Source organism: Thyridium curvatum, assembly GCF_004353045.1.
Source record: "Thyridium curvatum strain D216 chromosome Unknown NODE_20_length_475153_cov_84.797782, whole genome shotgun sequence".
In the NCBI taxonomy this organism is placed as follows: Eukaryota; Fungi; Ascomycota; class Sordariomycetes; order Thyridiales; family Thyridiaceae; genus Thyridium; species Thyridium curvatum.
In genome coordinates, this window is record NW_022156775.1 from 230,050 (window position 1) to 257,934 (window position 27,885).

General features: G+C 54.6%; 14 protein-coding genes across 14 annotated transcripts; 7 read left to right on the forward strand and 7 right to left on the reverse strand.

Annotated features, from left to right (window-relative positions):
* Window positions 1–3,013: 3,013 nt before the first annotated feature.
* E0L32_004291 (uncharacterized protein) lies at window positions 3,014–3,835 on the reverse strand (the record flags this gene model as incomplete). Its single annotated transcript, XM_031138686.1, has 3 exons — window positions 3,014–3,284; window positions 3,361–3,433; window positions 3,763–3,835. The coding sequence occupies 3 exons, from the start codon at window positions 3,833–3,835 to the stop codon at window positions 3,014–3,016; spliced, it is 417 nt and encodes a 138-aa protein (XP_030997304.1).
* Window positions 3,836–4,358: 523 nt separating this feature from the next.
* On the reverse strand, window positions 4,359–5,311 carry E0L32_004292 (uncharacterized protein; the record flags this gene model as incomplete). Its single annotated transcript, XM_031138687.1, has 6 exons — window positions 4,359–4,483; window positions 4,540–4,630; window positions 4,690–4,998; window positions 5,061–5,132; window positions 5,204–5,212; window positions 5,288–5,311. The coding sequence occupies 6 exons, from the start codon at window positions 5,309–5,311 to the stop codon at window positions 4,359–4,361; spliced, it is 630 nt and encodes a 209-aa protein (XP_030997305.1).
* A 457-nt stretch (window positions 5,312–5,768) lies between these two features.
* On the forward strand, window positions 5,769–6,427 carry E0L32_004293 (uncharacterized protein; the record flags this gene model as incomplete). Its single annotated transcript, XM_031138688.1, has 3 exons — window positions 5,769–5,771; window positions 5,837–5,975; window positions 6,051–6,427. The coding sequence occupies 3 exons, from the start codon at window positions 5,769–5,771 to the stop codon at window positions 6,425–6,427; spliced, it is 519 nt and encodes a 172-aa protein (XP_030997306.1).
* A 988-nt stretch (window positions 6,428–7,415) lies between these two features.
* Window positions 7,416–7,946, reverse strand: E0L32_004294 (uncharacterized protein; the record flags this gene model as incomplete). The annotated part of the gene is made up of 1 exon (XM_031138689.1): window positions 7,416–7,946. The coding sequence occupies one exon, from the start codon at window positions 7,944–7,946 to the stop codon at window positions 7,416–7,418; it is 531 nt and encodes a 176-aa protein (XP_030997307.1).
* An 853-nt stretch (window positions 7,947–8,799) lies between these two features.
* Window positions 8,800–10,917, forward strand: E0L32_004295 (uncharacterized protein; the record flags this gene model as incomplete). Its single annotated transcript, XM_031138690.1, has 3 exons — window positions 8,800–8,829; window positions 8,882–10,812; window positions 10,893–10,917. 3 exons carry the CDS (start codon window positions 8,800–8,802, stop codon window positions 10,915–10,917), a joined length of 1,986 nt encoding a protein of 661 aa, XP_030997308.1.
* A 1,496-nt stretch (window positions 10,918–12,413) lies between these two features.
* On the forward strand, window positions 12,414–12,963 carry E0L32_004296 (uncharacterized protein; the record flags this gene model as incomplete). Its single annotated transcript, XM_031138691.1, has 2 exons — window positions 12,414–12,715; window positions 12,780–12,963. The coding sequence occupies 2 exons, from the start codon at window positions 12,414–12,416 to the stop codon at window positions 12,961–12,963; spliced, it is 486 nt and encodes a 161-aa protein (XP_030997309.1).
* Window positions 12,964–13,277: 314 nt separating this feature from the next.
* On the reverse strand, window positions 13,278–15,035 carry E0L32_004297 (uncharacterized protein; the record flags this gene model as incomplete). Its single annotated transcript, XM_031138693.1, has 3 exons — window positions 13,278–13,301; window positions 13,614–13,702; window positions 13,751–15,035. 3 exons carry the CDS (start codon window positions 15,033–15,035, stop codon window positions 13,278–13,280), a joined length of 1,398 nt encoding a protein of 465 aa, XP_030997310.1.
* A 219-nt stretch (window positions 15,036–15,254) lies between these two features.
* On the forward strand, window positions 15,255–17,443 carry E0L32_004298 (uncharacterized protein; the record flags this gene model as incomplete). Its single annotated transcript, XM_031138694.1, has 2 exons — window positions 15,255–15,288; window positions 15,669–17,443. The coding sequence occupies 2 exons, from the start codon at window positions 15,255–15,257 to the stop codon at window positions 17,441–17,443; spliced, it is 1,809 nt and encodes a 602-aa protein (XP_030997311.1).
* A 105-nt stretch (window positions 17,444–17,548) lies between these two features.
* E0L32_004299 (uncharacterized protein) lies at window positions 17,549–18,339 on the reverse strand (the record flags this gene model as incomplete). Its single annotated transcript, XM_031138695.1, has 3 exons — window positions 17,549–17,692; window positions 17,749–17,847; window positions 17,911–18,339. The coding sequence occupies 3 exons, from the start codon at window positions 18,337–18,339 to the stop codon at window positions 17,549–17,551; spliced, it is 672 nt and encodes a 223-aa protein (XP_030997312.1).
* Window positions 18,340–18,769: 430 nt separating this feature from the next.
* E0L32_004300 (uncharacterized protein) lies at window positions 18,770–19,789 on the forward strand (the record flags this gene model as incomplete). Its single annotated transcript, XM_031138696.1, has 1 exon — window positions 18,770–19,789. One exon carries the CDS (start codon window positions 18,770–18,772, stop codon window positions 19,787–19,789), a length of 1,020 nt encoding a protein of 339 aa, XP_030997313.1.
* A 304-nt stretch (window positions 19,790–20,093) lies between these two features.
* On the reverse strand, window positions 20,094–21,686 carry E0L32_004301 (uncharacterized protein; the record flags this gene model as incomplete). Its single annotated transcript, XM_031138697.1, has 1 exon — window positions 20,094–21,686. The coding sequence occupies one exon, from the start codon at window positions 21,684–21,686 to the stop codon at window positions 20,094–20,096; it is 1,593 nt and encodes a 530-aa protein (XP_030997314.1).
* A 699-nt stretch (window positions 21,687–22,385) lies between these two features.
* On the forward strand, window positions 22,386–23,843 carry E0L32_004302 (uncharacterized protein; the record flags this gene model as incomplete). The annotated part of the gene is made up of 1 exon (XM_031138698.1): window positions 22,386–23,843. One exon carries the CDS (start codon window positions 22,386–22,388, stop codon window positions 23,841–23,843), a length of 1,458 nt encoding a protein of 485 aa, XP_030997315.1.
* A 758-nt stretch (window positions 23,844–24,601) lies between these two features.
* On the forward strand, window positions 24,602–26,243 carry E0L32_004303 (uncharacterized protein; the record flags this gene model as incomplete). The annotated part of the gene is made up of 3 exons (XM_031138699.1): window positions 24,602–24,831; window positions 24,918–25,085; window positions 25,151–26,243. 3 exons carry the CDS (start codon window positions 24,602–24,604, stop codon window positions 26,241–26,243), a joined length of 1,491 nt encoding a protein of 496 aa, XP_030997316.1.
* A 257-nt stretch (window positions 26,244–26,500) lies between these two features.
* On the reverse strand, window positions 26,501–27,875 carry E0L32_004304 (uncharacterized protein; the record flags this gene model as incomplete). The annotated part of the gene is made up of 2 exons (XM_031138700.1): window positions 26,501–27,729; window positions 27,803–27,875. The coding sequence occupies 2 exons, from the start codon at window positions 27,873–27,875 to the stop codon at window positions 26,501–26,503; spliced, it is 1,302 nt and encodes a 433-aa protein (XP_030997317.1).
* Window positions 27,876–27,885: the final 10 nt, after the last annotated feature.

The following is a 27,885-nucleotide window of genomic DNA, read 5'->3' on the forward strand; positions in this document are numbered from 1 at the left end:
GCATTGTTCTTCAACCTGCAGGCCTTTGACCGCAAAGTCTTTCAGTCTCGTTATGTTCAGGGGCCCTCTGAGCAAGAGCGTTTGATCAATCGAGTCTACCCAACATCGCCGTTCTACTCATTGGAGTGTTTTGGGTGTTTACTTTGATACCTACCTAGGTACCTATCTCTGACCAAGCTGTACGAAAACAATAGCTTTGTCCAACGTGACATCAAACAGTTACTCCGTTTGATTGAATCTCGTGTGCCCGTCTCCTCTCCGCTCTCCATTGGAGCGTCTATGACTCTACGGACATTGTGCGTTTTTTTCTGGTAATGAACCTCCACAGCCCTATCGCCAATTGGACTCGTACCAAGTCTTGGAGGCGATCCAGAGGAGCCCAGATCCATCTCTGCCATCTGCCCGCCGCCAATTGCGCCATAAAAAAAAACTATGCATCCTTCACCTTAGAACCTCACCCCACCGGCTGGAGGTCAGCACCCCTGTCGCAAGTCTTTTCTTGGGGGTGGGATGACGATGGGATGCAAAGTGGGAGTACACATCACACATCGCCCCTTGGTCCCTCGTTCTTCTTGCCTGCTGGGCGAGATGGCTCTCGCTTCCCAAGATCTGACACACATCCCCATATAATGGAAAAGCGCGCGGGCGACTGCCTCTACTGTTGGTCCAAAGACGGCCAACCAGAGCCCGGGAATTGCGCTCTTTTATATCTGTTTTACACACAGCTCTCATCCAGCCTGACTAAAACCTTTTCTCTTTGATATCTCTCGAGTCATCAATCACGCGGTATTTTTTTTCCCTTTTTCATTTTCCATTACTACAGAACCACAAATACCCGGCGGTAGGTAGACACACACATCAATGAACAAAATAAAGGTAACCCTGAGGGCGAAAAAAAAAAGGGTACCTTTCATGTACTTTGCTCGCAAGTATCTCGGCATCAGTCTGTGTCATGGTATGTCGCTCCGCCCCATGTGACCGAGCATCTTCCCACGGACAACGTCTTCACGGTCGACCCGAGAGCGGAGTTGCAGTGGCTATTACGGAGGCAGCTGTCCCTGTTTTGCATTATCGTGCAACTGTGCCGAGGGTAAAAACGGCCAAGGAAGGGTAAATCTGGGGAGAAATCTTAGTCAGTCTAGCGCCGTCTGAAGCTGGGACGTTTTTGAGGCTGCGAAAGAGGATCTGGCAGGCGTGTGCGGGACCCGAGCCCATCGGGTGGGCGGCGGCTGTTGTGGTTCCTGGATGCAGTCACAACTCGAAATGCTCTCCTAGCTCGGTACAATGGACGACGAGCATCTGGTTTTTGATTCCTACCTAATCCGTGGCCTGTTCTGCCAAGGCCGAGGGCACTCGATTGTAACGACATTCATAGAACATTACATGTTTTCTTCTCTGTTGTCTTAGTCCCTTCCATCATATTTCCTTAACCCTTCTTCCGAACTCATCATCTCACTCCTTCACAGCTGCACGTCCTCTCCGTCTATCCGACCACTCCCCGTCACAGCGGGGTAACAAGGTACCTATGCGACGGATCTAAGTATCTCGAGCTGGAGAACGCGCGCCTCGCCATGTGAAGACATCAAACCTAGCAGGACTCAGACGTTGTTCGACCCAGCTTTGCCGTGGCTAGCCCCTGTCCCACCCCGGATAATTGCCGTGGGAAATGGCACTTCCACCACAGGGCGACGCGATAGTTCCCGTAGACTGCCCTCGACGCATCCACTCTGGGGTAAAAGCGGACACTTGCTGTGTTCCCTTGTTCTGTTCACCTTTTTGTTTTCGCCTCTTTTTCAGATCCGGGGAAGGGGAGGCAAGATGCAGGGGACATGTCCATCGTTGCCGGGTGGGTACGGGAGCGAAAATACACGCTTGTCTACCGCCCAGTACCGACGTAGAGATCACACTCACCAGGAACAGAGCCGTCTGTTACCGATGCTGACCGTCGGCCATCGAACAGTGATACCCTCGGCATGTTACCCCAGACTGAGTGGTCAAGACTGTTGTCGGTCTGAGGCTGACTTTGGCTGAGGTCCCTGCGATGGCCCCAACGTGCCTTCGGTTCAAAGATCGTATATTCGATTTCGGCCTTCCTACGACGATATGCTGGCCATGTCCTCTTGGCCAATCCTTATCTCCCAATTCTTCACATCCTGAAATATCCTGCTAGATTGGCAAACTGTCAAGTATCAAGGAGTCATGGCCATCGGGTCCAATTCAAACAAGTCCATCCCGAATCCCGAAAGACACCAGCGTCTCATACCAGGGATGGAGGGATGCATATGCGGAGTATTACAGTCTCGGATCCGATGTATAACGCTCGCAAGCCCCTAGCCGCTCAAACCGAAAACGGGTATGCTTGATACGTTGGTGTCGTCCGGTACTTGCATCCGACACCTCTTCTCTCTCCGCCGTCACGCGGTACCTCCATCCGAGGTCTCTTCTCACACTACCTCTCCACATCTCATCATTCAATGATGCCAGCCTGCTTCATACAGCTTCAGCCTCTCCATTGGCTGGGTCCACTTGCCCTTTTGAGAAATATGCATCTCCCATATGCACAATCCCATGCTGCCAAAGGTACATCTCGGAAGGGTGACTAAAATGTGTGCTCTCGTCAGTCGAGGCCCGGAATAAGTCGCCGAGACCCGGGAACTCCCATCAACCGAACTGCTGAGCTCAATGGCAACGAAGACAGCGAAGCTTCCCCGGAATTGGATCATGTAACGAAAACAAGACGTCTATTGACCCTTTTAAAACCTGGGCTAGTGTATGGTCCTTCCAGGAAACCCCTAATAATGAATGGTCCTGGCCGTAGTGTAGGATAATGTACAGCTCCGAGTAAATCTTCGCCCGAGAACAATGCCATGTCCTGACCAAAGCAAACATGACCTCGGAAGCGTTCCGCACTCCTTAGTCTTTTCTGTCGTCGTCTCTCGTTCATTCCATGACTGCTTCCCTCTCACACGGGAAGAGAAGCGCCAGAGAGGTAGGTTTCCCCACGGCTTGGCACTTATTTGCTGACGGCAGCCTCAACCTTGGCCTCGACCTTCTTGGCCGTGTCCTTCGCAGCCTCGACAGCACCCTGGACGCCGGAAGCCTCAGCCGCCTCCTTGCCTCCCCACTTGTTGTACTGCATCCATCGGTACATCTGGGTCAGCTGGGCACCCTCGTTGACAAAGTGGCAACCGAACAGGAGGAAGTTGCGGGGCGTGACGGCCAGGGAGTAGCGCATGAAGGTCGCGGAGTAGATGCAGAGAGCAAAGGTCATCTTTCCGGAGATCCTATTGAAAAGAAACGATATCAGCAAAAGAAGTCCTTATCCGTGAGGCTATGGTACGGGGGAGGCGTTTGACTCACAGGTCGGGGCTCTTCTGCGTGTCCATGACGGCGGCGACCGGGATGCCGAAGTTGGAGACGGGACCCCAGAAGTCTATGCAGCCAATGTGTTAGCTATGTCCCGGGTAATTGTGAAGCATATCGCAGCCTTGCGACTTTGAAAGACAGAATATAAATTCCCCCACCGGACTCGGACTTAGGCTCATCGGAGGATCCGGGAAACGTTGAACAAGTAGCAGGCAGAGGACATTGAGACCCAGACAATCAATCCCATGGAAACTCTTCTCAGCCTTGCTATCCATATCCATTGATACAACGCTACCATGGTAACTCGACGATATAATCCCCGAAGTGCTCAATCGAGGCCCGGAGTCCGAAAGCGGAAGCTAGGTTGGGGAAGGGGCAACATCGGGGAAAACCTACGCGTTGAGCAGATGTAATCCGTCACCGGGTTCGAGCGAATCTTCGCATTAGCTGCCTTGATGAGTGCGGCCATCTTGAACACTTGCGCTGCGAGCTGGTGACGAGGCGAGGCGGGAATGGGTGAGGGATTCGTGCTGAGGTCCAGTCGTTGAGCTGCGCTGGGAGAAAATTACCTACCAACGATTCCGGCGATAGATAGCACGGACCACCCCAAACCGCTTCTTCCCCCGAAGCATACCGTCGTGAACGCATCACGTGATCATTGGGAGTGCCTCCTGCAATGGCGGCTCTTGGATTAACAACCCATCCAGGATCAGTCTTACAGCGAATAAAGAGATTCTTTCAGGCATTGCATCATGGATGTTTCAATGTCATCAAGTAAAGACACTGAAGGGACATTTTGTGCGCCATGAATTGATTCATTCCTCGCAATGCCGAGCCGTTCTCAAAAGCAGACAGAGTAGTCTATCAGTTACATCTACCGTGAATGAATAATGAAGACATCTAACCCCAATGATGTCGAGGAACTGCACCCTGAACGCCTGGTGAAACTTTTGGCCACCAATCCTAAAAACTTATGAAAAATCCTGCCCGCATCAGCGACGAGGTGGCGGGTTGAAGCCGCCAGGAGGTCCGCCCTGAGGGAAGCCTTGAGGAGGGAAGGGAGGGTTGCCGGGGAATCCTGCGGGCGGGAAGCCACCAGGGAACCCAGGAGGAGGGGCTGTTGGTAATGTTAGCGAGACGGTCCAGAGATCCCAGGGGACAAGAAAGACGTACGACCACCACGACCGCCAAAACCACCTGGAGGGGCTCCGGGGAATCCAGGAAATGGCGGGGGAGCGCCACCGCCAACGCCAGCAGCAGGGCCCTGTATCAAGGTCAGCACTATACGCAACAGCATAGTTAGTACGCGAGGGCGGTTCTTACGGCCAAAGAGATGGGTGCCGCAGCACCACGTCCCGCAGGCCGAGCCACACCAGGGCCGGCTTGGAGGGTAGACGCGATACCACCACCACTCGTCTTGCCAAGTCGCGCGCTGGGGTCTGCCGGGGGCGGCGATTCGACAGACAGTGACACGATATGAGCACCCCGCACGATCGTCAATCCCAGCGTCCGCTTCTCTTCCTGCTCGATCGTCTGGCTAGCAGCACCCTCCTTGCCAGGAACCGCAGGCTTGGCCTGCTTCCGCTTGATGCGTCGGAACTCCTCGGTGTCGGCAAGAACGATATTCATGTGCTATCGAGAAAGAGTCAGTTTTGCGATATCTTCAGGTACGCCATCAGGAAGAGGTTGCATACCTTGTCGAATGCCAGCATCTGACCGGTCATTTGTCGCCCATCGTTGAGGGTGACTCGCATCCGGTAATTGATCTAGAGAACCTGGTCAGACTACCTCCTTGAAGCTAGAATCTCAGAGCCGCGCGACACGGGATAAAACGTACGTAACCGGCCTGTTGTGGAGGAAATGTTAGCTGATGAAGCTTTGGTGAAAGGGAGGTGCCTGGAGCTTTGGCAGGGAAACGTACCATCTTGCCCTGTTTGTTCGACATTTTGAGAATGGATTGCTACCGCAGTAGCTAGTTCCAGTTTCAAAAAATTGTGTAGTTGCGTCAACGTCGGCCTGACTTGAACGCGCGGTCTCTGCTCACTTCTTATGCCAGAAGCCTGAGAGTCCAGTAGAGGTATGTTATGCTAGGCGGGGAAATTTTTGGAGACGCGGCTGAAGCTCGGAACCATATCAAAGGGAGAAGGCTGAACCTCGCGGTTGTTCTCAAAGCTTGGACCACTTTTCCAGCTGAAAGCGGTCTAGCGCCAAACCTGTCGCCAACCCAAGTTCTCAGGCAGTAGGGTTGACTGGCGAGCCCCAGCACGCACCAGCACCCACACAATTTTTTTTATTCCTCCCAAGCGGGCCCAGTCAAATTCCGTGAACTTTTCCAACACCACGACCAAACCTCCTTCTCCTCAAGACCATCATCACCGGTTACTAACCAAACAGCCGTCATCATGGTACGCACACCTGATACCTCACTGCGATCGCTGTGATTGCAATTGCTAACATGCAATCTCTACAGTCTGAGAAGGCCCAGAACCCCATGCGGGAGCTCCGCATCCAGAAGCTCGTCCTGAACATCTCCGTCGGCGAGTCTGGTGACAGGCTGACCCGTGCCGCCAAGGTGCTCGAGCAGCTGTCCGGTCAAACCCCCGTCTACAGTATGTTTTTGTCCCTCTCGATCCGTCAGAATTCAATCTCTCGAGAATGCTGACCAAGAACCCCCCTCTCCTCAGGCAAGGCCCGCTACACCGTCCGTACCTTCGGTATCCGCCGTAACGAAAAGATCTCTGTCCACGTCACCGTCCGCGGCCCCAAGGCCGAGGAGATCCTCGAGCGTGGCCTCAAGGTCAAGGAGTACGAGCTCCGCCGCCGCAACTTCTCCGAGACCGGCAACTTCGGCTTCGGTATCAGCGAGCACATCGATCTGGGCATCAAGTACGACCCCGGTATCGGTATCTACGGCATGGACTTCTACTGCTGCATGACCCGCCCCGGTGAGCGCGTCACCCGCCGCCGCCGCTGCAAGAGCACCATCGGCTCCTCCCACCGCATCAAGCGCGATGAGACCGTCCGGTGGTTCAAGCAGCGCTTCGATGGCATCGTCCGATAAATGCATTCCCCCCTTTGCTAGGGAGGAGGGCATGACGGGCGAAAAGGCGGCCAGGGGTGGAAGGAAAGCATTGCATTTTCGGTCTTAATGAACATGGCATGGTTTTACGGAGTGGAGCTCAGGTCACAAAGAATTTGGGCAATTGGGAAAAGTGTACATTTCGTGCATCTCGGGGCGACTTTGGTCCCCCATCTAGCTTGACAGAAATTCCATCAGTCAAGCTACGGCCTTAGAGACCGACCGGCGCCATGCCGGCTTTCATCCTTGCATATCTGGAAATCATGCTTCCTCGTAATGATGGATGTTGACTGTAGTAGTAGATGAGGGCTGGCCCTGAACTATCAGGACTGCCCAAGCTATGTCATCACAATTCGAGTACTACCTCATCATCACTGCTCAAGGTGCACTGGTAAAGGCTCTGATGGAATTACTGGTACAATCATGGCGTCTATCATGAGGCATAGGTGAACAGAAACACCATGGCGGGTTGAAGGGACGTACTCCGTATGTCACATCTCACATCAACAGAGTCACACCTCGCATCTGTAACGCCGCTTCAGACATTGTAAGCGAGAACTTGTTCCACGTTCGGCAGTCACGAAGGCAAACTCGATGGTAGTATTATTTTGTTGAAAGACTCGCGTGTATTCCAGGTCTTAAGCGCCGATTTACACACCCTCCGTTTCAACACATACGGCCAGGTAATCCGACGTTCTAAATATGTAGACATGAATTAAAGAACTGAGTGCTCTGTACTTCTCGCACTTTGATGCCCCGTCAGACATGCATACACCGTCGCCTCCATCTCTGATATCATTAACGATTTATTCAATATCCCTCCCTGGACTAGCCGCTCCATTCAAGACCGCTCGTCCTTGGTCTCCATCAAATCATTCGGCAGCAGCGCCGTGCTCACCACACAGCCCAGCATAACACCCCCAGCCAGATGCAGCACACTATTTCTTCATCCTCGGCAGTCTAAATGCCTTCAAGGTACCGCGAACATGGCACGAATCTCCTGCTCCAAATCGCTGTCCATGAGCAAAGGGGTTGTTGCAGGCTGTCCAACTCCGCTTGATTCTCCCTTTCCATTCCGTAGCGTTGCGTGGTCAGGCCGACTCTTGTTTTGATGCCCCTTTGTCACCATTATCAACGCATAGCCCGTCAGCACGGCGAAAATCGGATACGCGATCCCAAAAATCACCAAAGTAGGATCGTTGATCGTAAGTGGAGACCGTGCGTTCGTAAAACCGACTGGTACGATGCAAATTGTGAAAAGAGTGTGGACGGCGATGACACGCATGGTCGCGTCGGTCATGCCTGGGTCGGAGTCGGCAAACGGACAGAGAACGGCAGGTATTCGAAGTGTGCGTTGGATCGCGCGGCCCCAGCGAATGATCCGAGCGCCGTGCGGCTTGATGAGAAGCACATCGAACAGGACGATGATGGAGGCGAGGAAGCAGCGGCCGATGCACTCGAAACAGATTTGGGCACAGCATTCACCGAATGCGTCCGACATCTTGAAGACTCTTTGAGGAGAAGAAGATGGAAGTAGTGGATGGGAGAATAGAGACGGAAGCCTGCGGCAGGTAGTAAGAACAAAACTTTGTGATGATCCAGGTAGAAACTGGCTTGGGATTCGTCGAGTTCCTAAGGTGATATATAGGAGGAGATGAGGTATTGAACCAGCCAGTAGCCTAGCAAGTTATGTAAGTAGGTAGCCAGTTCAGAACTTTGGTACCGAATGCAGCACCTTGGTCGGGATTTGGCTGGGTCGATCCAGCCATGGAAGACGCGAATCTTCTCAATTCCTTCTTTGCGTCGATACCCAGGCACCTACCTGTCTGCTCAGTCAATCCATTGCTTCGTGTCCGAGCCCCTTGCCTTCGATGCTGCGAGAGGTGCCCATATCAAGTGAAGATCAACTTACTGTCCGAGGTTGATATCTTAACTTACATTATCTCTAATACTTAGATAAGAAATAAACAGTTGAATAGATACATCTAGTATTATTATAGAGATAGATAAGATTTTATTTCTATTTGGTGCATTATTCAAGTCTTTTGTAATATTGAACCCTACATCGATGTCTTCCTTCAACCTTCGATCCAAGCATGGCCAACCAAGTGGGCGTCTGAATAGTTGACGGAAGTTCATCAGGAGCTACCTCAATCTTAACAATCAATATCCTTGTTACATCCTTGCCCTAGAACTCGGAAGGGCTATACCACTACCTAAGTCTGATTGGCTCGATGGATAGTCAAGTACTTCTGTTAGCAGTCCGTCAACTAATTTGACCATCACTTGCCAACCCACATCAGTTCAGGAATATTCGGAAGGAGGATGGTTCAATGAAGTCTCAGAACTTCCACATGCAATACTTCAATATCTTTTCGACGGTGGTTGGTCCACGGATTGTTGCGGTGCTAGGCTAGGCATCAACCTATCTCACAGCCACGATCTCATGCAGACTGCCTGGCCCCCAAATGGCCGCAGCAAACCCCACCCGACAAGGGTGTCGGAGGACTCAATAACTTTGGGGAATCCGTCAGCAGCGTCAAATTTTTGGTGACATCTTCGTCCTTGACAAAAGACTCGATGCCCGCTTTCGTATACAAGCCTCTAGCTGCCGAAGGGACCAAGATCCGGCTCCTGGAGCTGTTGCCTGGCAGAGGACGGATACAATGTCGCATGGCGCCAGCAGACCTCGAGAACCTCTCACAGCCGTACGAGTCGCTATCGTACTGCTGGGGGGATCAGACGAAGCAGATAGCCATCACCCTCAACGGTGATGACTTCGAGATTGGAGCAAATCTCCGAGCGGCGCTGAAGCGCCTGCGCTTCCGGAACAAGTGCCGTGTCCTCTGGGTCGACGCTATCTGCATCAACCAAGCCAGTGTAAAAGAGAAGAACACGCAAATCCCGCTGATGAGGTACATATATCAGCGGTCGAGCAGGACTATAGTCTGGCTGGGCGAGCACGACCGCAAGACCGCGAGGGCCGTCCGGATAATCAACTTCCTCGGGGAGTGGGAAAAGGAGCACCCGGAGCTCGAGGCTACTGACTATGCCCGATGGAAGGCTCTGCGCCGGGAGAGCTTCGGGAAGAAACCGAGCCCTGTAGGGCTTTTATCCCTTGCCTGGGCACAGTTGGAACGGCTTCGTGCGATCCGGGGGATATACTCCGTCTTTGAGCGGCAGTGGTTCAAGCGTGTTTGGATCATCCAGGAGCTGGCAGTCTCTGGCGAGGTTGTGCTCGTCTGCGGATCTTACATGATCAGATGGGATGTCGTTGACAGAGCCTATGCCATCTCGAGCAACCGGTGGGACGAAGACGACTACCTGGCCAACCTCATCGAGCAGCGACGGCGCTATCAGTTATCCGCTCCTGCGACGCTGGCCGACAAGATCCTAGCGGCATACTCGGCCGAGGCGACAAATGTGAAAGACCGGATCTATTCAGTGGTCGGTCTGGTTCCTGAGGCCACGGCTGGGATGATTCCAATCAATGTCGACTATGACGGCGATGTTGCGGAGCTGTTCAGAGATACCACGAGGAAATGCCTGGAAGCGACTGGCGATGCGAGCATTCTTTCGATTTGCTTCGGGGATAGTGAGGATCGCCCGGTCGGCACGCCCTCTTGGGTCATGAGGTTTATCCGGAATGGGAGGGAGACGGTAAACCACGGCCTATTTGCTTGGTCTGTCTCTACAGATGCCCAGTTTACCGCCAGTCAGGATTCGTCATGCAGGCCACTGTTTGCTGGACGCGACCTCTTGGAATTATCAGGCTACGTACTCGACACGGTGACCACTGTGGGGCCGGTGTTTATTGTCACCCTGCACATAGGAGTCCCGAGGACGCCCAAGGAGTGGGTGATGGAAATAGAGACATATCTGCGATGGCGGGCGGTGGCCGAGGTGGACTCTGGCCATGGTTATCTGACTACATCGGAGTCGATGTTGAATGCTTTCCGACACACGATATGTCCCGATCTCAGGGCAACAAGCCCCGATCTCACGGACGAGCAGCACCACGATCTATTTGCAAGAGTAGACAACTTCCTGATGACACACTTCAACCCGCTGATGAGGAGGACAGAGGATGGGGAGATGAGACTCGATGTTTTCAAAGCCGTCACCGCCGTCGTCAAGCTGCGTCTCAAGGTCCTGATGGGAGATACGACGATGGGTGACGAAGCGCTCGACTTTACAAATGCTTTGATCATGGTCGGGTGGAGGCGTATTGCCCGAGGCAAGGCCGGATACCTCGGCCTGGTACCACAGGAGACAAGACAAGGCGATCAGATTGTGTTACTAGCTGGCTCTGACTCGCCCTTTATCCTGAGGCCGGTAGGCTCAAGATGGCGATTGGTTGGAGATGCGTATGTGCATGGAATTATGAAGGGAGAGGCATGGAAGGAAGAGAGATGTGAACCAATATGGATTGAATAATAATACGTAGTCACGAAGCAGATATGTATCCTTAAAATAGACACCACAGCAAAGAACGAGTAAGTTATGGTTCATCTGAGAAGTAGTCTAAGACGGTAGATGAAGCAGATTGTGAGTCTTTGGTCGCCTGTCGGAAGAGATGTTGATCAAATTCATGTTGAATATGTCAGTGAGAGTTTGCTATCCTAGCAACTTAGACACTAGGAACAGGAACAGTCATTGCTGCCGGACCTTTGGCCCTTCTCGAGTGCTAGTCATCAAAGGGCACAGGTTGTATCACTGATAGGTCCACTAACCTCTGTAAACTACCCCAAACTTTTGAATTACGAGTGAGTTCATGATGGCATTGTCTGACTTGCGCTGATCAGTAGACAAAGCAGCAAACCAACCACCTCCTCAACCGCGCCCTTCCCAATAAGAGAAGCATAACACAATCATCTTTATGGAACACGTGTACTCAAAGACTGGCTGTTTTCAAGACAACCTCAAAGATGTCAGCTCTAAGACTACTTTAACCCCAAGACGACCCCGATGGGTCGAAATTCAGGGCTATCCTAGTCTGGGGATGGAAGGGTCATACAAGGTCTGGCCGTTATGTGATGGTCGATCAAGGAAATTCTGTACAGAGCCGAACGTTGAGTTCAGAGTTCAGGCTCATGGCAAATCACTTCTAGTCTCCCAGTCCCAGCAGGCATATATAGATCTCTGTACCATTTCCCTGCCGAATTGTGTTATGGACACGCTCGAAAGGGCAATTAGGATGGTATTACACAATAGATATGACTGAGTGGACGTATGTGTGGTTGAGGTTAATGTTGACGATATCCATGCAGTTCTTTTTGAGATACTTATTGGGCTCAAGGCGATGGTGCATATCCCCAAGTAATTCAACATGAACACCTTTGCAGCCGGAGGTGTACCCACTGCTGAGGCTCCTGCCGAGGAGGTGATCAATTCCCAAGACAACCCCGAGATTCAACAGCCTGGATAGATCTCTACACTTGGAGGGTAGGGTTTAGAGAAAGAACATCATGTCTATGGACCGATCAAATTCTGGTGAAGTATCGAGCGTGACTCCCCCCTGTGGTAGTGAGAGGTGGTATGTCACATATGGACATAAGGCCATTATCACTACCCGCCACGGTTAGCATACCGTCTAGCGCAATGCCGTACCTCAAAGGAAAGGGCATCGCGGCACCTTTGGTGAGACGGACCCAATCAGTGACACGTGGGAGGCATCTGGTGACAACACCAGAACCAGCAGCGTGTTCACAGCTGGCTGTGAATAGCTGGTCGGTGTTTGCTGTTTGCTTTCCTGTGGAATAAGTATTTAACAGGGTCGTTGCCCCATCGAGAATACCCAAGAGGTGTTCTCAATAACGAATGCGTGTTCACCAGAAACAGCAGAGACCATTCCAACATCCAACCAATATTCAAAGCAAAGCTCACTTCTCACAGCCACGACATGGCTTACCGGGGCACTCAACGATTCTTCGCCGGGATCCCGCCCCTACCTGATATCCCGAACCCGATGGCCGGCCGCTCCCGTCGGCAGACCAGCCTGCACAATGATGGCTTCACCATACCAAAGGCTGAGGATGTGGGGCTGGATGAACGCGACTCGAGGATCATACTAGATCCGCAGCATATCCGATTTGCGTACGAGCTGCTCAAAACAACGATTTCGACCCGGTCGGTCCGCGTGGTGCCACTTGGTAATACTGCCAAAGCAGTTTGGCCGAGCCAGATCCCCTGGAGCGAGGTAGCACTTGTGGAGATCCAGGTGAACACCAATCATCGGCACTTGCACGACCAAATAAAGAAAGAGGATCGGTGAGTTGAGAGGAGGCTCCCACCTTCACTCCGCCATGGATATTGGCTAACTCGGTCGCGGCAGCATCTTCGGCGACGGTACAGAAATCGGCGCAGAGCTCTGGGTCCTGACTTCGAATGACCCTTCGCAGGGTCCGTTGAGCCGTGTGCCGGCAAGAATCTGGTTTGGTGGCAATATGGAATGGCTCGAGCAATGGGGCTGGACTTTTAACCACGATTTGCCGGCTCCGGCGACGGACACTCCTTGAATCTTCCCTTGGCCAACTTTTGTGACATTCCTGTGCTGCAGTTTTGACACGGCGACTTTGGAACTCGAAGAAATATTTGTATTTCCTTGATGGACAGGGCTGCGTCCCATAGCACTCTCATTCAAGTCCAAGAGCCTTACTGCAAATAGGGCTAGCTTTTGAATTATGGTGGCAGCTTTGCATTGTTGTCCACAGATACATGAATACCCCATTTAAGTTCGTTTCTATGCTTATCTACAGGGCATATGTCATCGTACGTGAAGCAACATGGTCTCCAGTAAACCGCGCATTTGCGGAAGCCCCATCAACGTATGTTATGAATTTGATCGACCCAAAGCCTGTGCGTAGTAGCAGCATTCTCTACAAACACAATATCCCAGTGTCTATCAAGGCTATATACCTTCCAAAACCTTACTTTTTTCTCGTTTGTGGCGCCATCTCGGGCCCCATCGAATTTCGCCATAGATGCAAAGCAGGAGCAAGCTGCTGAGTGCCCCCAACAAAGTGTAAGTCCAACCGTAGCCCAGCCTCTGTGTTGCTTTGTCAATGAGCGATACGAGCAGAGCGGCTAGAGAGCAGCGGACTAGGTTAGTCTATTCCTTGTCAGCAGGCCCCCTCGCGTATCTGATCAGTGACTAAAAGGGGCTTACGCAAGCAATGACTCCTGAGCTCTGCTCCTTGATAATGTCTATCATTAGAGTCATGGTGGAATTAAGTATCGCGATAGAAGTGTATCCCACTATTCAAATCAGTTTCAAAGGCTTTCAGATATCTCAAGTTGACTTACTGATCACTTGCAGGACTAACGGAGCGGCGATCGAAGCCTTTGCTTGTATGCTCCAACCCCATCCAATGAGGCTGGCGACGAATCCTACCAACAGGATTGGAGACATGCGGAGTCGTGCATACTCGATAGGGAAATGAATGTCGTTTTCGCCATCCAACTCCTCGCCCATACTAGATGGGTCGGCATTGAGTCGTTTCTGTTTAATATGCGCATATTCGCGATCTAAGAGTTTGCCCGTGACTGTAGAGCCCACAATCATTCCTAGACCCGTTGACAGATAGCATATTCCCAGCATTGTCTGTGACAGAAACGGGTATGTGACTGCAAACGATGAAGAGATGGTCGAAGTGACGGTGTAGTTGACGGCATAGACAATCCCAGTATATGCCAGTGTCAACGCGATGTCAGGATAAAGCAGGAGACGGAACGGGTTTGCACTGCCCTTCTTATTCGGTTTCCTTTTCTCGCCCCCCATTGTATCCCCCAAAGTCGACTTGGTTCTCCGCCCGATGAGAGGAGTAAGTGGCTTCCACAACAGACCAGGGGGATCTTGACTCCCATTGCCAACCAAGGCTCTCATCGTCTCCGGGAGAAGGAATAGGATCATGGCAAAACACGCAATGGAGAAAATTGCCAGGAACCAGAATATGGCCCTCCATCCGAGACGTTCCGAGATGACACCGCCCAGTGCTGGTCCAATGCAAGGTGCCAGCATGGGTCCGAGGTTGAACATCCCGAAGAACCCTCCTCGCTCGTCAACAGTCGCGATATCACCGATGAGGCCGGCTCCCAATGCGATCATGCTGGCGCAACCTCCGGCTTGTACGGCCCGAAGCAAGAGCAGGAGCCAGAAAGCAGATGTTGGGCACAGAGCCAAGCCTACGCTCGAGCCGACAAGGATCAAGAGGCAGACGAGGAATAAGGGCCTCCGCCCATAGCGGTCGGAGAGCGGCCCCCAGAGCATCGGTGAACATCCTTGCATGGCCAGGTAGATTGTGACTGTCAAGTTGATGTCCTCGATGGATCTGTCAAAGACCGTTGCCAGGGTAGGGATCGCTGGAAAGTAGATGTTTGCAGGCAGAGGGCTAAACAAACCCGCGGTGGCTACCATGCTGACGAGTGTCCATTTTTCGAAGCGGTTGTAGATGCTGTAGGGTGGTGGTGTTGATGGGAGACCGGGCTCCGTCGTCGACTCGACCAGACCGCCTGCCGCTCCGTTCACAGCAACAGGAGTCTTCTCATCTTTCATGTCTTGCATCGCGTTGAAGACATGCGACTCCTTCATATTTGGGGCCGCTGTTGGATTTCTTCCAGTCACGCATGCTTCGCAAACATTACAGTAGGTTCAGCTTTTGGCTCTAAAGTTCTTCAGGCAAGTGTTGCCAGCTTAGTCCATCTCCAAGATGCGATATCCAATGACTTTGTGACCTACAGTTGCGAAGTCGGCCATGCAGGGATTGTTTTGTCAACCTTTCATGCCCTAACACCCACTCCGTGACTCGTCATGCCCGCTTTCGACGGGAATAATATGCCGGCTGGTGTGGGCCGGCCTTATCTCCAGCATAGCGTAGAAGCCCATTGCCGGACGTTGATTGATAACATAATGTCATGATAAGACACTTGCCGGGACGAACAGAGTCTCCGGCAGGATAGATAAGACTCGGTCTGCTTGATCAAAAGAATATGCCGGGGCACGAGCGACTTGTAAGTGATCACCAGCTCGTGTGAAGAATGGACCAGGCTTCAACAGTATCTTGCTCGCCGCTGCCGGCAAAAGCTCCAGCTCGGACGTTCAAGCGCGTGTCCAAGGCTTGTCGGCGTTGCAGGCGGCTCAGGACGAAGTGTGTCAACCAGGGCGGCATTCCACCCTGTGAGCCGTGCCGCCAGGCTAACCTAGAGCCTGAATGCTGCTTTCCAGCTCGTGGTGATCCGGGTGCGGATCGTGCATTTCGGCAGCGCAGGTTCCACGCGCCTCCTCCGCAGCAGTCAATCGAAACCAGCACAACCATTGCCACATCCCCACCAAGCGTGCAGACCCCTTTCGCCCACCCTCGAAGACAGTCCGGATCCATCACGGTGCCGGGTGCTTTGTTCGCCCCCAGCCCGGTGTCTGCGCAACTGGCGCTCTCACCAGTCACCCCGCTGCCATGCCCACTAGGATGGGAATCCCTCCCGCCTTACGACGAAGTGGTGGAGGGTGTCCAGTGCCTGGCAACATCCTTCTTCCAGCTTGGATTTCTGGCCAAGACACTCTTCTTCGAGAGACTAAGGAAGGACCGGGATTCTGTTAGCATCTTCCTTCTTTGCAGCATTTTGAGTGTCTCGGCTCGATTCACACCTTCTTTGGTCAAGAGGTATCATGGAGGCACCAATGCAACGCGAGCTTTCCTGGACATGGCGTCCTGCTTCGCCCCGACGCAAATGTTCACCTCGACCCTCGATTCTATCCAAGGCTTTTTCCTGATGAGCATCGCCGAGTGGGGAAACGGGGATCAGAACAGAAGCCTGGTCTACATGGGCATAGCCATCCGTCTCGCCGGCATCCTCCGCATGCATCGAGAAGAGACATATCGCCTACCAGAGAAGGCTACGAGCGAGGAGATTGTCTACTCCGAAGTAGCCCGGCGGACGTTCTGGATGCTGGAGACCTTTGAAAACCTTCACTCCGGCTCAGACTCGCCCATCGCCTTTTCCTATGACGACATTACTGCACTCCTGCCCTGCGACGAGAGGGACTTCGCCTTCGGCGTCCGGCCTCAGCAGCGAGCTGCGCTGTTAGGAACACCTCCGGCAACTCACGATCCAAAGCTGACAAAGCTACCCACGAGGTCGCTCTTTGCAACACTCTTGCAGACGCATAGTCTCTGGGGCCAAGTCGCGCGACTGGTCAGCGCGGAGGCCATGCAGTTCGGAGACGGTGTCGAGTCAAGGATAAGTGTCGATGACTACGGCAACTTATCTCAAGCTCTGATGAATTTTGAGAGTGATCTTCCCCAGCAACACTGCTGGTCGGACTGGAACTTGCGTGGGTTCAAAGTGGAGGGTTTAGACCTCGCATACCTCTCTGTCGTGATGGTGCTGCGCCTGAGCAACATTATACTTAGGCGCAACTACCTACACTTCATCCTAAGTTCGCGACGTGACACAGACTCCACGTCCTCCTCTTCAGAGCAGTCGATAGCAACAGAGGCGTGGTCACCTGTCGCTGACCAACTCTTTGACAACATGCTCATGCTCCACGAACAAATCAATGCGTTCTTTGAGCACAGAAGTCCCGATCAAGGCTACCCCGCACTCATAGTGTTCTGCATCTATGTCTGCGGATCGTTGGCAGTCCATCTACATCGACAGCCGCAACTATGTCCTCGGGCTGCACCACAGGCAGTCGAGATTCTCAGAACTTCGATGGGAGGACTCGTGAATCTACAAGCTGCCTGGCCTTTTGCGAGGAGATGGTATCTGGCGTTGTCTCAAGCAAGCGAACACATACTCTTGGAGGATTCGGCCAACCGTCTTACCGAGCAGTCGATCAACGACGCGGGTTCAGGCACACGCATGGAAGCCTCGATTGGTCCAGCGCTTCCAATGGAAGTTCAGTTCAACGACCCGTTGCCCACTGAGTCTATGTTTGAAGCTTTTGATATGTATTCGTGGGACGCGGTCGTACCCGTTGGCGGAGCATGGGGCGGATGAGTGCATACAAACCTCTGCTCTGTGAGGCCTCATGGCCTTCGTTTCACTGCACACAAGCTTTCGCAATTAATGCAATGGATTGTTTTAAGTGCTCTACCCCAAGTGCTACGACTTGTGCCCTGCCCATCCTTTCGATATGTTTATGATCGCCTCCTCTTCTGATACAACATCGGCATATTTTGAATCCAGGTCGAACAAGTTGGCTTTCTGAATTTCAGGCGTACGGTCTCCACATGCTGAAGCCACGACCTAGATACAAAAGGTGAGCTACAATGGCCAAGAATGATTGTCCTCGTCTCACATACCATCGGCCTGAAGCCATGCTGCATCGCGTCCAACGTGGTCGCCCTCACACAGCCGGACGTGCTCACACCGCAGATGACTAGAGTATCCACGTTCATGACCTAACATGAGAACCATTAGTTAACCGTCGCAGGTTGGTTTCTTAGGTTCACCGATATCGTTACCTGAAGTGTAGAAGCAAGGGTCGTGCCAAAGAATGCACTAGCATACTTCTTGACCACGACTGCGTCTCCGTCGGCGGGTTCCAGCCCTTCGAGACACGCAGCCAGACCTCTCGTGTCGCCCTTCTTCCACACGTCCAGGACCTTGGCCTTGTGCCAGAAGAGACCTGCGTCCGCCATGTCTGGCTGCGTGTACTCGACCTGGCTCCAGACCACCGGGATCTTGGCCGCTCGCGCTGCCTTGACCAGCTTGCGCATCGAGTCTGGCGCTTGTTCGGCATCTGGGTTTCCCAACAGAGAGAGCGGCGACGACGCGTCCCAGTACGCCTTGCAGACGTCGATGATGAGCAGGGCAGGGCGTTTGCCCCAGCCCATGCGGTTGGCGAAGCCGGACCGGGCGTACGACTCGGAGGATGCGTGTTGGACAGACATGACGGGAAGAGTTTGTTTGCGGAGCACCCTTCCGTCTGGTGTTAATCGTGCAACAAGCTGTACGGCTTCGCTAATGATGCATCAAATCGTTAGATAGTGTCTGTTCTTATCGAGTGACAAGTGCCACGATCACCACCAATCTTGTTCCCCCACACCAGATAGCCGGCCGGCAATCTAGGCATCCCCACACTGCCGGCAAGGGTCATGTAGTTCTGGGATGGCTCTGAGTCACCCACTGCCCAGACCTCGCACGCCTCGACGAAAGCATTCATGAGTCAAAGGTCCGGCACACGATGGAATGCAGGAAGAAGTTTCGAGGGAAATGGCCAGGCAAAGAAGTGTCTACAGTCTAGACTTTCGAAGCTTGACTGAACCAACTTGCTCCTGAAACTCCCACGCGCTTCTTGATCTCGACTTACACTAGAAAGCCATGGCTGATCCCTCTCGTCCCGTACACCAGCCCATCCAGCCCCATGTCCGGCCCCTGCTAGACCCGGAGTACGTCGCCTTCCACGACAAGTACTTCCAGTACCTCGTCCCGGACGACACCAAGCCCTGGGACGGCTCCGCCCGGCTCAAGAACCCGCACCTGCCGGCCACGGAGAGCGAGCCCGTCCCCGTAGGCAACGTCCGCGACATCAAGGTCAACGACAACTACACGGTCCGCGTCTTCACCCCGGACGGGCCCAAGCCGGCGGCAGGCTGGCCCGTCTTCCTCTGGTTCCACGGCGGCGGCTGGGCCGTGGGCGACCTCGCGGCCAACAACGACGTGTGCGCGCTCGTCTGCCAGCGGGCCCGCTGCGTCGTCGTCTCGGTCGCGTACCGCCTCGCGCCCGAGCACCCCTACCCGGCGGCCTTTGAGGACGCCGTCGACGCGCTCCGCTGGGTCCGCAGCGAGGCCGGCTCCGCGGCGCTGGGCGGGACGGACCCCGGCCGCGTCGCCGTGGGCGGCACGTCCGCGGGCGGGCAGCTGGCGGCGTCGCTGTCGATCGCCGCGGCCTGCGGAGAGATCGAACCGCCGGCCAGGCTGGCGTTCCAGCTGCTCGTCGTACCCGTCGTCGACAGCACGGCGACGGTGGAGACGGCGTGGGCGGCGAACCGGGACGCGCCGTGGCTGACGCCGGCGCGCATGACGTGGTACCGCCGGATGTACCTGCCCGACGAGGGCCGGGCGCGGGAGTGGCAGGTCTCGCCCAACTTTGCCTCCCGGGAGCTGCTGGCGGGCAGCCCGCGCACCTGGATCGCGGTGGCGGAGCAGGACATCCTGGCGCCCGAGGCGGAGGGGTACGCTGCGCAGCTGGCCGAGGCGTGGGCAGAACGGGGCGTCGAGGACGTCGAGGTCGTGACCAAGATCTACCAGGGATCGTGCCACCCGATGCTGACACTGAACGGTATGTCAAAAGCGCCCCCACTGAGATTTTACAATGGAGAGACTGACTTGACTTGGTGAGATAGGTGTGCTCTCAAAGGGCCAAGAGTTGCTACAGGATACGGCTAACCAGGCCGCTAAATGGTTCTCGGAATGACGACTCTATTCAATAGCGGGTAGCAAATGTCTATTTATGGTTGACCTTTTTGATTTCGAAGTGTGGTATTGATTAGAAAGGAAACCTCTCCAAATGCCATGGTGGTCTGGGCCGAAAATATGTGCAAAAGGAATTTAACCTCCATCACCAAGCATAGTGAAGAAGTGAGTTGTAGTATGCTCGAGCATCACGATCTAAGTCTATTGCAACGTCTAGGTATCAAGTAAATCATAATAGATGATCGCCTTCCAGAAGCTGCCTCGCCCGCTCCGACCTCGGCACGATGACACAACCAAAGCTATCCGGAACATTACTAAGTCCATTGGTGAAAGCCACGCGCGGCTTAACCTCGTTCCCTTCCTCGTCTACCGGACACTTGAGATCCATAGTAGCCAGCATAGTCGCAATCAAAATGTAAACACCCGAGAGCGCAAGGTACTGCCCCGGGCAGACTCTCCTGCCGAAGCCAAAAGGCCCGTCGGGCAGGGGCTCGCCTCTGCCGCCCTCGGCAACGGGGAGGTACCGCTCGGGCGCAAAGTCGTCGGGAGACTTGTAGTACCGCTCGTCCCTCGACATGGCCCAGGCGTTGGCATAGACCACCGAGCCGGCGGGGATGCGGTAGCCCTTGTACGTGTCCTCGGCCACCGACGCGTGAGGGACGCCCAGAGGCGAGAGAGGCGCCCAGCGGGTCGTCTCCTGGATCACGTACTCGAGCCACTTGAGCTGCGGCCTGTCGTCGAAAGTGGGGAGCCGGAGCACGTCGCCGTTCTCGTCCACTCCAATAGCCGCGAGGATCTCGGCGCGGGCTCTCTCTTGGACGTCGGGGTGGAGGACCAGGTTCAGGATGCAGACCATGATGGTGGACCAGGTGGTGTTGCCCCCCGCGATCGAGATGGCACCGGCCGCGCCCTTGATGTCCTCGACGGTGGCCTCATTCGCCTTGCCGCTCGCTTCGTTTGCCAGATAGCGTCCAAAGTGGGTATGCATGAACGAGGGCTGCATGTCCTTTTCCGCCCTGATCGATGGCTCGACGGCATCCCATGGTGCATCGTGGAGACTTTGGATAGATGGCTTGGTGCGGCGGGCGTGGACGAGAGGGCTGAGCAGGCTGCTAACCCGAGCAAGGGCGGAGGGTAGATGTCGCAGTGGGGGAAAGAAGTCTATGACAGTCGCGGCAGGGACACCGCCCTCGCCAGTTGCCTCCTCGACATCGATGGCCATCTTGACATAAGGGTCGTCCTTCTCCTGGATCTTGATCCCGAATCCAATACGGAGCACGACTGCCGTGGAATATTGCCGAAGAAGCACCTCCCAGTTCTGAGGTTCGTGCATGATGGACTTGATAGCCCGCTGAGCTTCTTCAGCCTGGATGGGGCGGTAGGCTTTGCAGGCAGTCTGCGTGAAGGACTGCTGAAGCATCTTGCGATGCAGCCTAAAGCGCGGGGACCACCGCAGGAAGGTGAGTGTAACTCCCCATCCCATAACCTCGAAGAGGACGAATCGCGGCCGGTCTCCGTAGTTGGCTCCGCGCTTGTCAAGGAGATCGCGGGCCGCCTCGATGCTGTTCAGAACGATGATGTCCCGTCCGAGCACGGAGAAGTGAAGGACGTCAGAGCCATAGTCCTTGCCCCACTGCGTATAGGCAAACTCTGGGTGATCGGCGGGCACAACGCGCAGGTGACCTAGGAATGGTTCCGCAGGAGGTCCAGGAGGAAGAGGGAGCTTGCCGCGGTTCTGGAACTGCTTGTACAGCACAGAGAGAATCGCGGCGGCAACGGCAAAGAGGAGCACTTGTGTGCTCGACAGGTTGAACAACATCATGTTCAGCAATATCGGTGAGAGCCGCTCGCTTGTGCGGTCGCTGTCTACCGATCAGGGGGCGATGGGGTGCAACCAAGGCGGCAGCGGATGTCTCGCGTCAAGGCGGCTATATAAAACTTTTCCTTAGTCGGTGATGCCTCTGGTTCAGGTGAAGATGACACAGCCCGCGATGAGCTGTCCAGTGGCAGGCCATTGGTTATACGTGACGCGCTCCGGCAGGTCTCTGTACGCCGTGATTGGCAGATGTGGCTGCCAGTGATGTGTGCCGTATTGCTCATCCCATATCAGCCCCGACTGGCGATGCAGGTGGAACCAAGGAGGTCGAATTGCGGGGATGGGTTTGCCGGCAGAGATAAGAATCGCGCGGTCACTGATTACGTGCTATTCTCACCCGGCTGGCAAAGCGTTGAATCTCCACCCGGCCGGCAAGAGAGAAAGCCTATGATAATCGTACTATGCTAGTCAGCAGCAGCCAGTCACCTAGTCCGGATTCGCCGCTCTCCGCTATGATGGCAACACCACTTGCCGGGGTCAGAGGCTTGTTCTCTTCGCAACATACGTACATCTTCAATTCTTAATTCACCCCGTTTATCTTGGCCCTGCGCTGATGCTGAGCATGTTTGTGTCTCGGGCAGGAGGACTATGAATCACAAGACACAGTTGATCACCACAAAACATACTTGAATTCATAGAGTTCAGATGGGCTTCGCCGCCGAGGAGCCAGCCGGTGCGCCCCCAGCCGGAGCTACGGCCCAGGGGCAGACGACGCCGACAGCGACCGATCCGTATTCCTACCAAGTCGGGTTCGGCAACAGGTTCGCAACAGAGGCCATCGCCGGTGTCTTACCGCGGGGGTGCAATACTCCGCAGCGATGCAAATACGATTTGATTTCAGAGCAGATCAACGGCACGCCCTTCGTGTCGCCCCGGGCATCTCTGCTGAACGCTTGGTTCTACAGGATACAGCCTTCAGTGGTTCATAAGCCGTTTCAAAGGCTAGACGAGAACCCAGATCTCGAGGCAGTGTTCACTCCGCCCAACCCAAATGTCGTCTTCACACCGCAGGACCTGGGGTGGGACAAGTTCCCTTTACCAGAAGATGGAGCCTCGGTCGACTTTATTTCTGGACTGAGGACTATCGCTGGTCATGGCGACCCATCGCTGAAGGAGGGCATCGCTGTACATGTCTACACAGCAAATGCGCCCATGATAAAAAGAGCCTTCTGCAACAACGATGGAGACATGCTCGTCCTGCCCCAAGAAGGTCGGTTAGACATCCAGACCGAATTTGGCCGCCTCATGGTGCGACCTGGAGAACTCGTCGTCATCCAAGCGGGAATGAAGTTCACAGTCACGCTGCCGGATGGTGTCGGACAAGGCTACATCCAGGAGGTCTACGGCAGCCACTACGAGCTGCCCGAGCTAGGTCCAGTGGGTTCCAACGGCATGGCCTTGCCTCGGGACTTTGAGACGCCCGTGGCCAGCTTCGATGTCGACATGTCCAAGTGGCAGATTGTGGTCAAGCTGATCGGGCAGCTCTTTAGCTATGAGCAGAGCCACACGCCCTTCGACGTCGTCGCGTGGCACGGCAACTACGCGCCTTACAAGTACGCCCTCGAAAATTTTGTCAACTCGGCAACGGTGGATCGCGACCAGAGCGACCCGTCCATCTACTGCGTCCTGACGGCCAAGTCCAAGAGGCCCGGCGTGTCCACGTCCGACTTTCTCGTGTTCACGCCCAAATGGAGCGTCACGCGCAACACCTTTAGGCCGCCCTACTACCACCGCAACGTGTCGACAGAGCTCATGGGCATGATCTGTGGCAAATGGAGCGGATCGGCCACGCATCTTGAGCCCGGAGGCCTGACCTACGAGCCGAGCTACATGCCTCACGGCGAGAGCTACGAGAGGTGGAAGTCGGCCACGAGTGAAGACCTGCAGCCGCAGCGCGTGGGAGACGGGGTCATGGCGTTCATGATGCACATCTCTGGGCATGTGTCGTTGACAAAATATGCCCTGGAGAGGTGTAGTAATCTGCAGCCGATCCAAGAGGATTTGTGGGATGACTTCCAGCCTGGGTTTTTGAAGCATCTGAGTGGTGGCGCGGTCAATGGGGACGCCAAACCTCATGTCAACGGAGAGTCGAAAGAGGGCTAAACTAGCAGATTGTGAAACGGATGTGGGTGTGAATTTCATTCAAACATAGCATTGAATCCATATCTATCAGAACTTGCAGAACAAGTTTCTCGCTAGGTCCATATGAGAAGTGCAAGCTACATTGTCCAAGGATCGTGAGCAGGTTGATACGCGTGTCGCAATCATCACATACTTGCATGTAAGTGACTACTTTCAACAGCCACGGATCAGCTGCTATCATTGACCCTTTGCCCGGACTGTTCCTTTCCCAAGATGTACAGCCGGCCATTGCAGGAGACATCGAGCCAGTACAAGGCAACGGACCTAGATAGTGGGATAATCCATTGCAGAGAAACGCTTCGAGTCCGACAAGCTCGGGTTCGAACCCCAAACGCTACCTCTACAAGACCTAGACTCTGATCGTTTATCAGTAGGAGTTGTAAATTCCAGTTGCCTGACCAAATTGGTCTTATCAGGCCCCGGGTTGCAAATGTGGACCGCAGTCTAGATGTTATCCACTTTCCGGCAACTCCCCCAAGGGCCGGCTAAGAATCCCCAAGATAATGTCTAATCTCTTCTCGATAAGTGGTCGAGAGATAGTCAGCTTGGCAGAATCTCCAATCTGCCATCTGGGGAACACCCTTGAAAGGGGCCCGGGGGTTATAACCAGACCTTTGCAGCTCCCAGAGCCTCCTGTCAACTCCTGAGACCCGTCTTGCCGCATCCTCCAAAACACCCGTTTTGTTTTACTGAATTACGACGTGCTACCGACCACAAGAATGGGTTACCAGGAAAAGGGCTCCCCGAGCCCGCCGGCCACCGCCATCGATGTCGATGTGGCTGAGTCGCAAGACTTTCGTCGAGGCCGAGTAAGCTCATGGCTTTCCAAGGCCACATCATGGGGCGTCGAAGTCCGCGGTATTACACCCGTCCCTCTAGAAGAGCGAGTTGACAAGCGTTTCATCAACGTCTTCTTTGTTTGGTTTACCATGAGCACCAACCTTCTTCCGTAAGTTTCCCCTTCTGTGATATGTCACTTAGATCACCATTTTCATCAAGTTAGAAGTAACTAACACAGAGTCTGCCAACCCACAGGATCATCACCGGCATGGTCGGCACTATGGTTTTCGGACTCAACCTCATGCCCTGCTCGCTCTTGATTCTTTTTTTCAGCATGGCTTGCACCGTTCCAGCAGCCTACTTTAGTACATTCGGTTCCCGGACTGGTTTACGCCAAATGATACAGGCAAGGTTTACCTTTGGGTACGGCGCCGAATCCTCCATCTCCAGATACTTATCGGGCAGCCAGTCTAACATGGCCACTCCAGATACTACCTCAGCTCCATTATTGTCGCCCTTAACCTCTGCACTATCGCCGGCTTTGGTATTATCGACTGTGTCCTCGGCGGCACGACGCTCTCTGCTGTGTCTAGCGGCAGGATCGATGCCACCGCCGGCATCATCATCATAGCCCTTATCTCCATGGTCGTCTGTTTTGGCGGCTACCGCGTGCTGCACCAGTACGAGCGCTACTCGTGGATCTTTGCCCTCGTTGCCATTGTCATCGCCACTGGCGTTGGGGGCAAGGAGCTCGCCAACCAGGTCGAGCAGCCCGCCGCCTCGGCCGCCACCATCATCAGCTTCGGCGGCGTCATCGCCGGCTTCCTGATCCCCTGGGCCGCCATGGCGGGCGACTTCAGCGTCTACTGCGACCCCTCGGCCTCGACCTGGCGCATCTTCAGCTACACCTACGCGGGGCTCTTCTTCCCCACAGTCCCGCTCATGGTCCTCGGCGCGGCCGTCGGCGGCGCCGCGCCCAACGTCGAGAGCTGGTACGCCGGGTACGGGTCCTTCAGCGTCGGTGGCGTCCTGCAGGCCATGCTCCTGCCCGCCGGCGGCTTCGGCCGGTTCGTCGCCGTCCTGCTCGCGCTGTCCGTCATCGGCAACCTCTCGGCCGCCATGTACTCCATCTCGCTCAACTTCCAGCTCCTGCTGCCCTTCTTCGTCCGCGTGCCCCGCATGGCCTTCTCGGTCGTCTACACGGTCGTCGCCATCCCCGTCGCCATCACGGCCGCCAAGTCCTTCTTCGCCAGCCTCGAGAACTTCATCTACCTCATCGCCTACTGGTCCGCAGCTTTCGTCGCCGTCGTCGCCGTGGAGCACTTTGTCTTCCGCCGGGCCGACTGCTCGAGGTATGTGGCCGACTACTGGGACCAGCCGAGCAAGCTGCCCACTGGCATTGCTGCGATTGGCGCCATGGGCCTGTCCTTTGGGCTGGCGGTGCCGTGCATGTCGCAGGTGTGGTACACGGGCCCGTTGGCCCGGACGACGGGAGATATCGGGTTCGAAGTGGCTTTGGTGCTTGCGGGGTTGCTCTATGTCCCTCTTCGGTGGATTGAGTTGAAGTTTCGCCCTGTTTGAAAAATAGGGTGTGTTTCCTCTTTAAGTAGCTTTCGTTAACAATTCAGAAGGGCGTTGGTTCAGACAGAATATAGCAGACTGTTTCCTCATACGTATTCTCGATGTGATTGGGAGTGACAAAATCGTCTGTCTTCTGTAATATACCTATTTTACTTCATTCAACGAGCCAATGCCTTTCTGTCTCTGTACAAGACAAAGGAGCAAAGAATCTTCTATATCCTCGTTTTTTAAATACCCTGTCCTGCACAGAAACTACCTTACTGACCATGGTTTAGAACCAAGTCAAAGATGTCAAAGTTCCTCCATTCTCGAGACTTGATCAGCTGCGCTTGGTCAACAGCAGGGGTAGACATCAGTAGAGGAATATGTTGCTCCGAGAAGCCGCCGTGGGATCTAAGGCGATGGCCCTTGAGGTTCCCAAAGTCATGCTCTTCCTTCCTGGCCCCGACCACGGCGTTGCCCTTGGATATGACAACGAAATCACCCTCGCGGTCCAGCGGCATCTCGCACACTGCGGCCGCCTCCTCCTTGGCCAGTGCCACCTCAACGTGCTCGAGACCCCGACTGAACTCGAGCATCGCGTCCACCAGATCCTTGTGGTCATCCATGACGTGGACACGAACGAACCCTCCAAGCGCGCCGTGGTGCTTGACAAAGGGGTCGGTGATGGGGCAAATGACGCGCGCACAACCCTGACCGAACTTGCTCTCCAGCTCATCCTGCAGGAACAAGACGTTGGCGTTCCCGTCCGCGTCGCACTTATCGCTCATGCCGTGGTCGCCCGTCAGAGCCACGACGGCGCCGAGGTCAACGAGCTGCTTGACGCGGGCATCAACCGCGGCCATGAACTCGTCTGCTTCCGGCTCCCCGGGGGCATGCTTGTGCTGCACGTAGTCAGAGAGCGTCAGGTAGAATAGGTCAGCACGGTCCTCCCGCAGGAGCTTTATGCCGGCGTCGAGGACGCAGATGGAGAGGTCCCCGGAGTACTGGCTGGGGCGGGACTGCCTGCCCAGCCACTTCAGGGTATCATCGTCCGCGGACTGGCTTGAGAAGCAGGTGCTCGTCTCCGACAGGCCGCGCTGCAGGATGCGCCTCAGTTTGTCCTTGGCGGTGACGGCGGCAACGCGGACGCCGCGGTTGGCCATCTCGGCTAGGATCGTCGAGCCCCTGACGAGCGAGTCGTCAACGACCATGATTTCCTCTCCGGTCTCGCGGTCGAGAAAATAGTTTCCAGCAACTCCGTGCACAGAGGTGGGCTGCCCGGTGATGATGGAGAGGTTGTTCGGGTTCGTGAAGGAGGGCATGGCGCATTTTGCCGTGGTATGAAAGCCTGTGCTCACAAACTGGGAGAGGGTGGGAAGAATGCCATCGGCAATGCCTTGTGCGAGATACGATGGATCAAAGCCATCGACGCAAATGACTACCGTGGGCCTAGTCGGGAGTTTGTAGGTCTTGTTGTGCAGCGTGATCGACTCCCCTTGGGCGACTAGACGAGACTATTTATAAGCCCAATGGCAACTTTGTGTTCTGTGGTGGGTGAAAGGCCCTATAAATCTTACTTTTATTTGCTTTGATTCCCACTTGAGGAATGGATTTCTCCTGGAGAGGATGTCTTTCTATCTGAACAGACATGGTGGGCGCT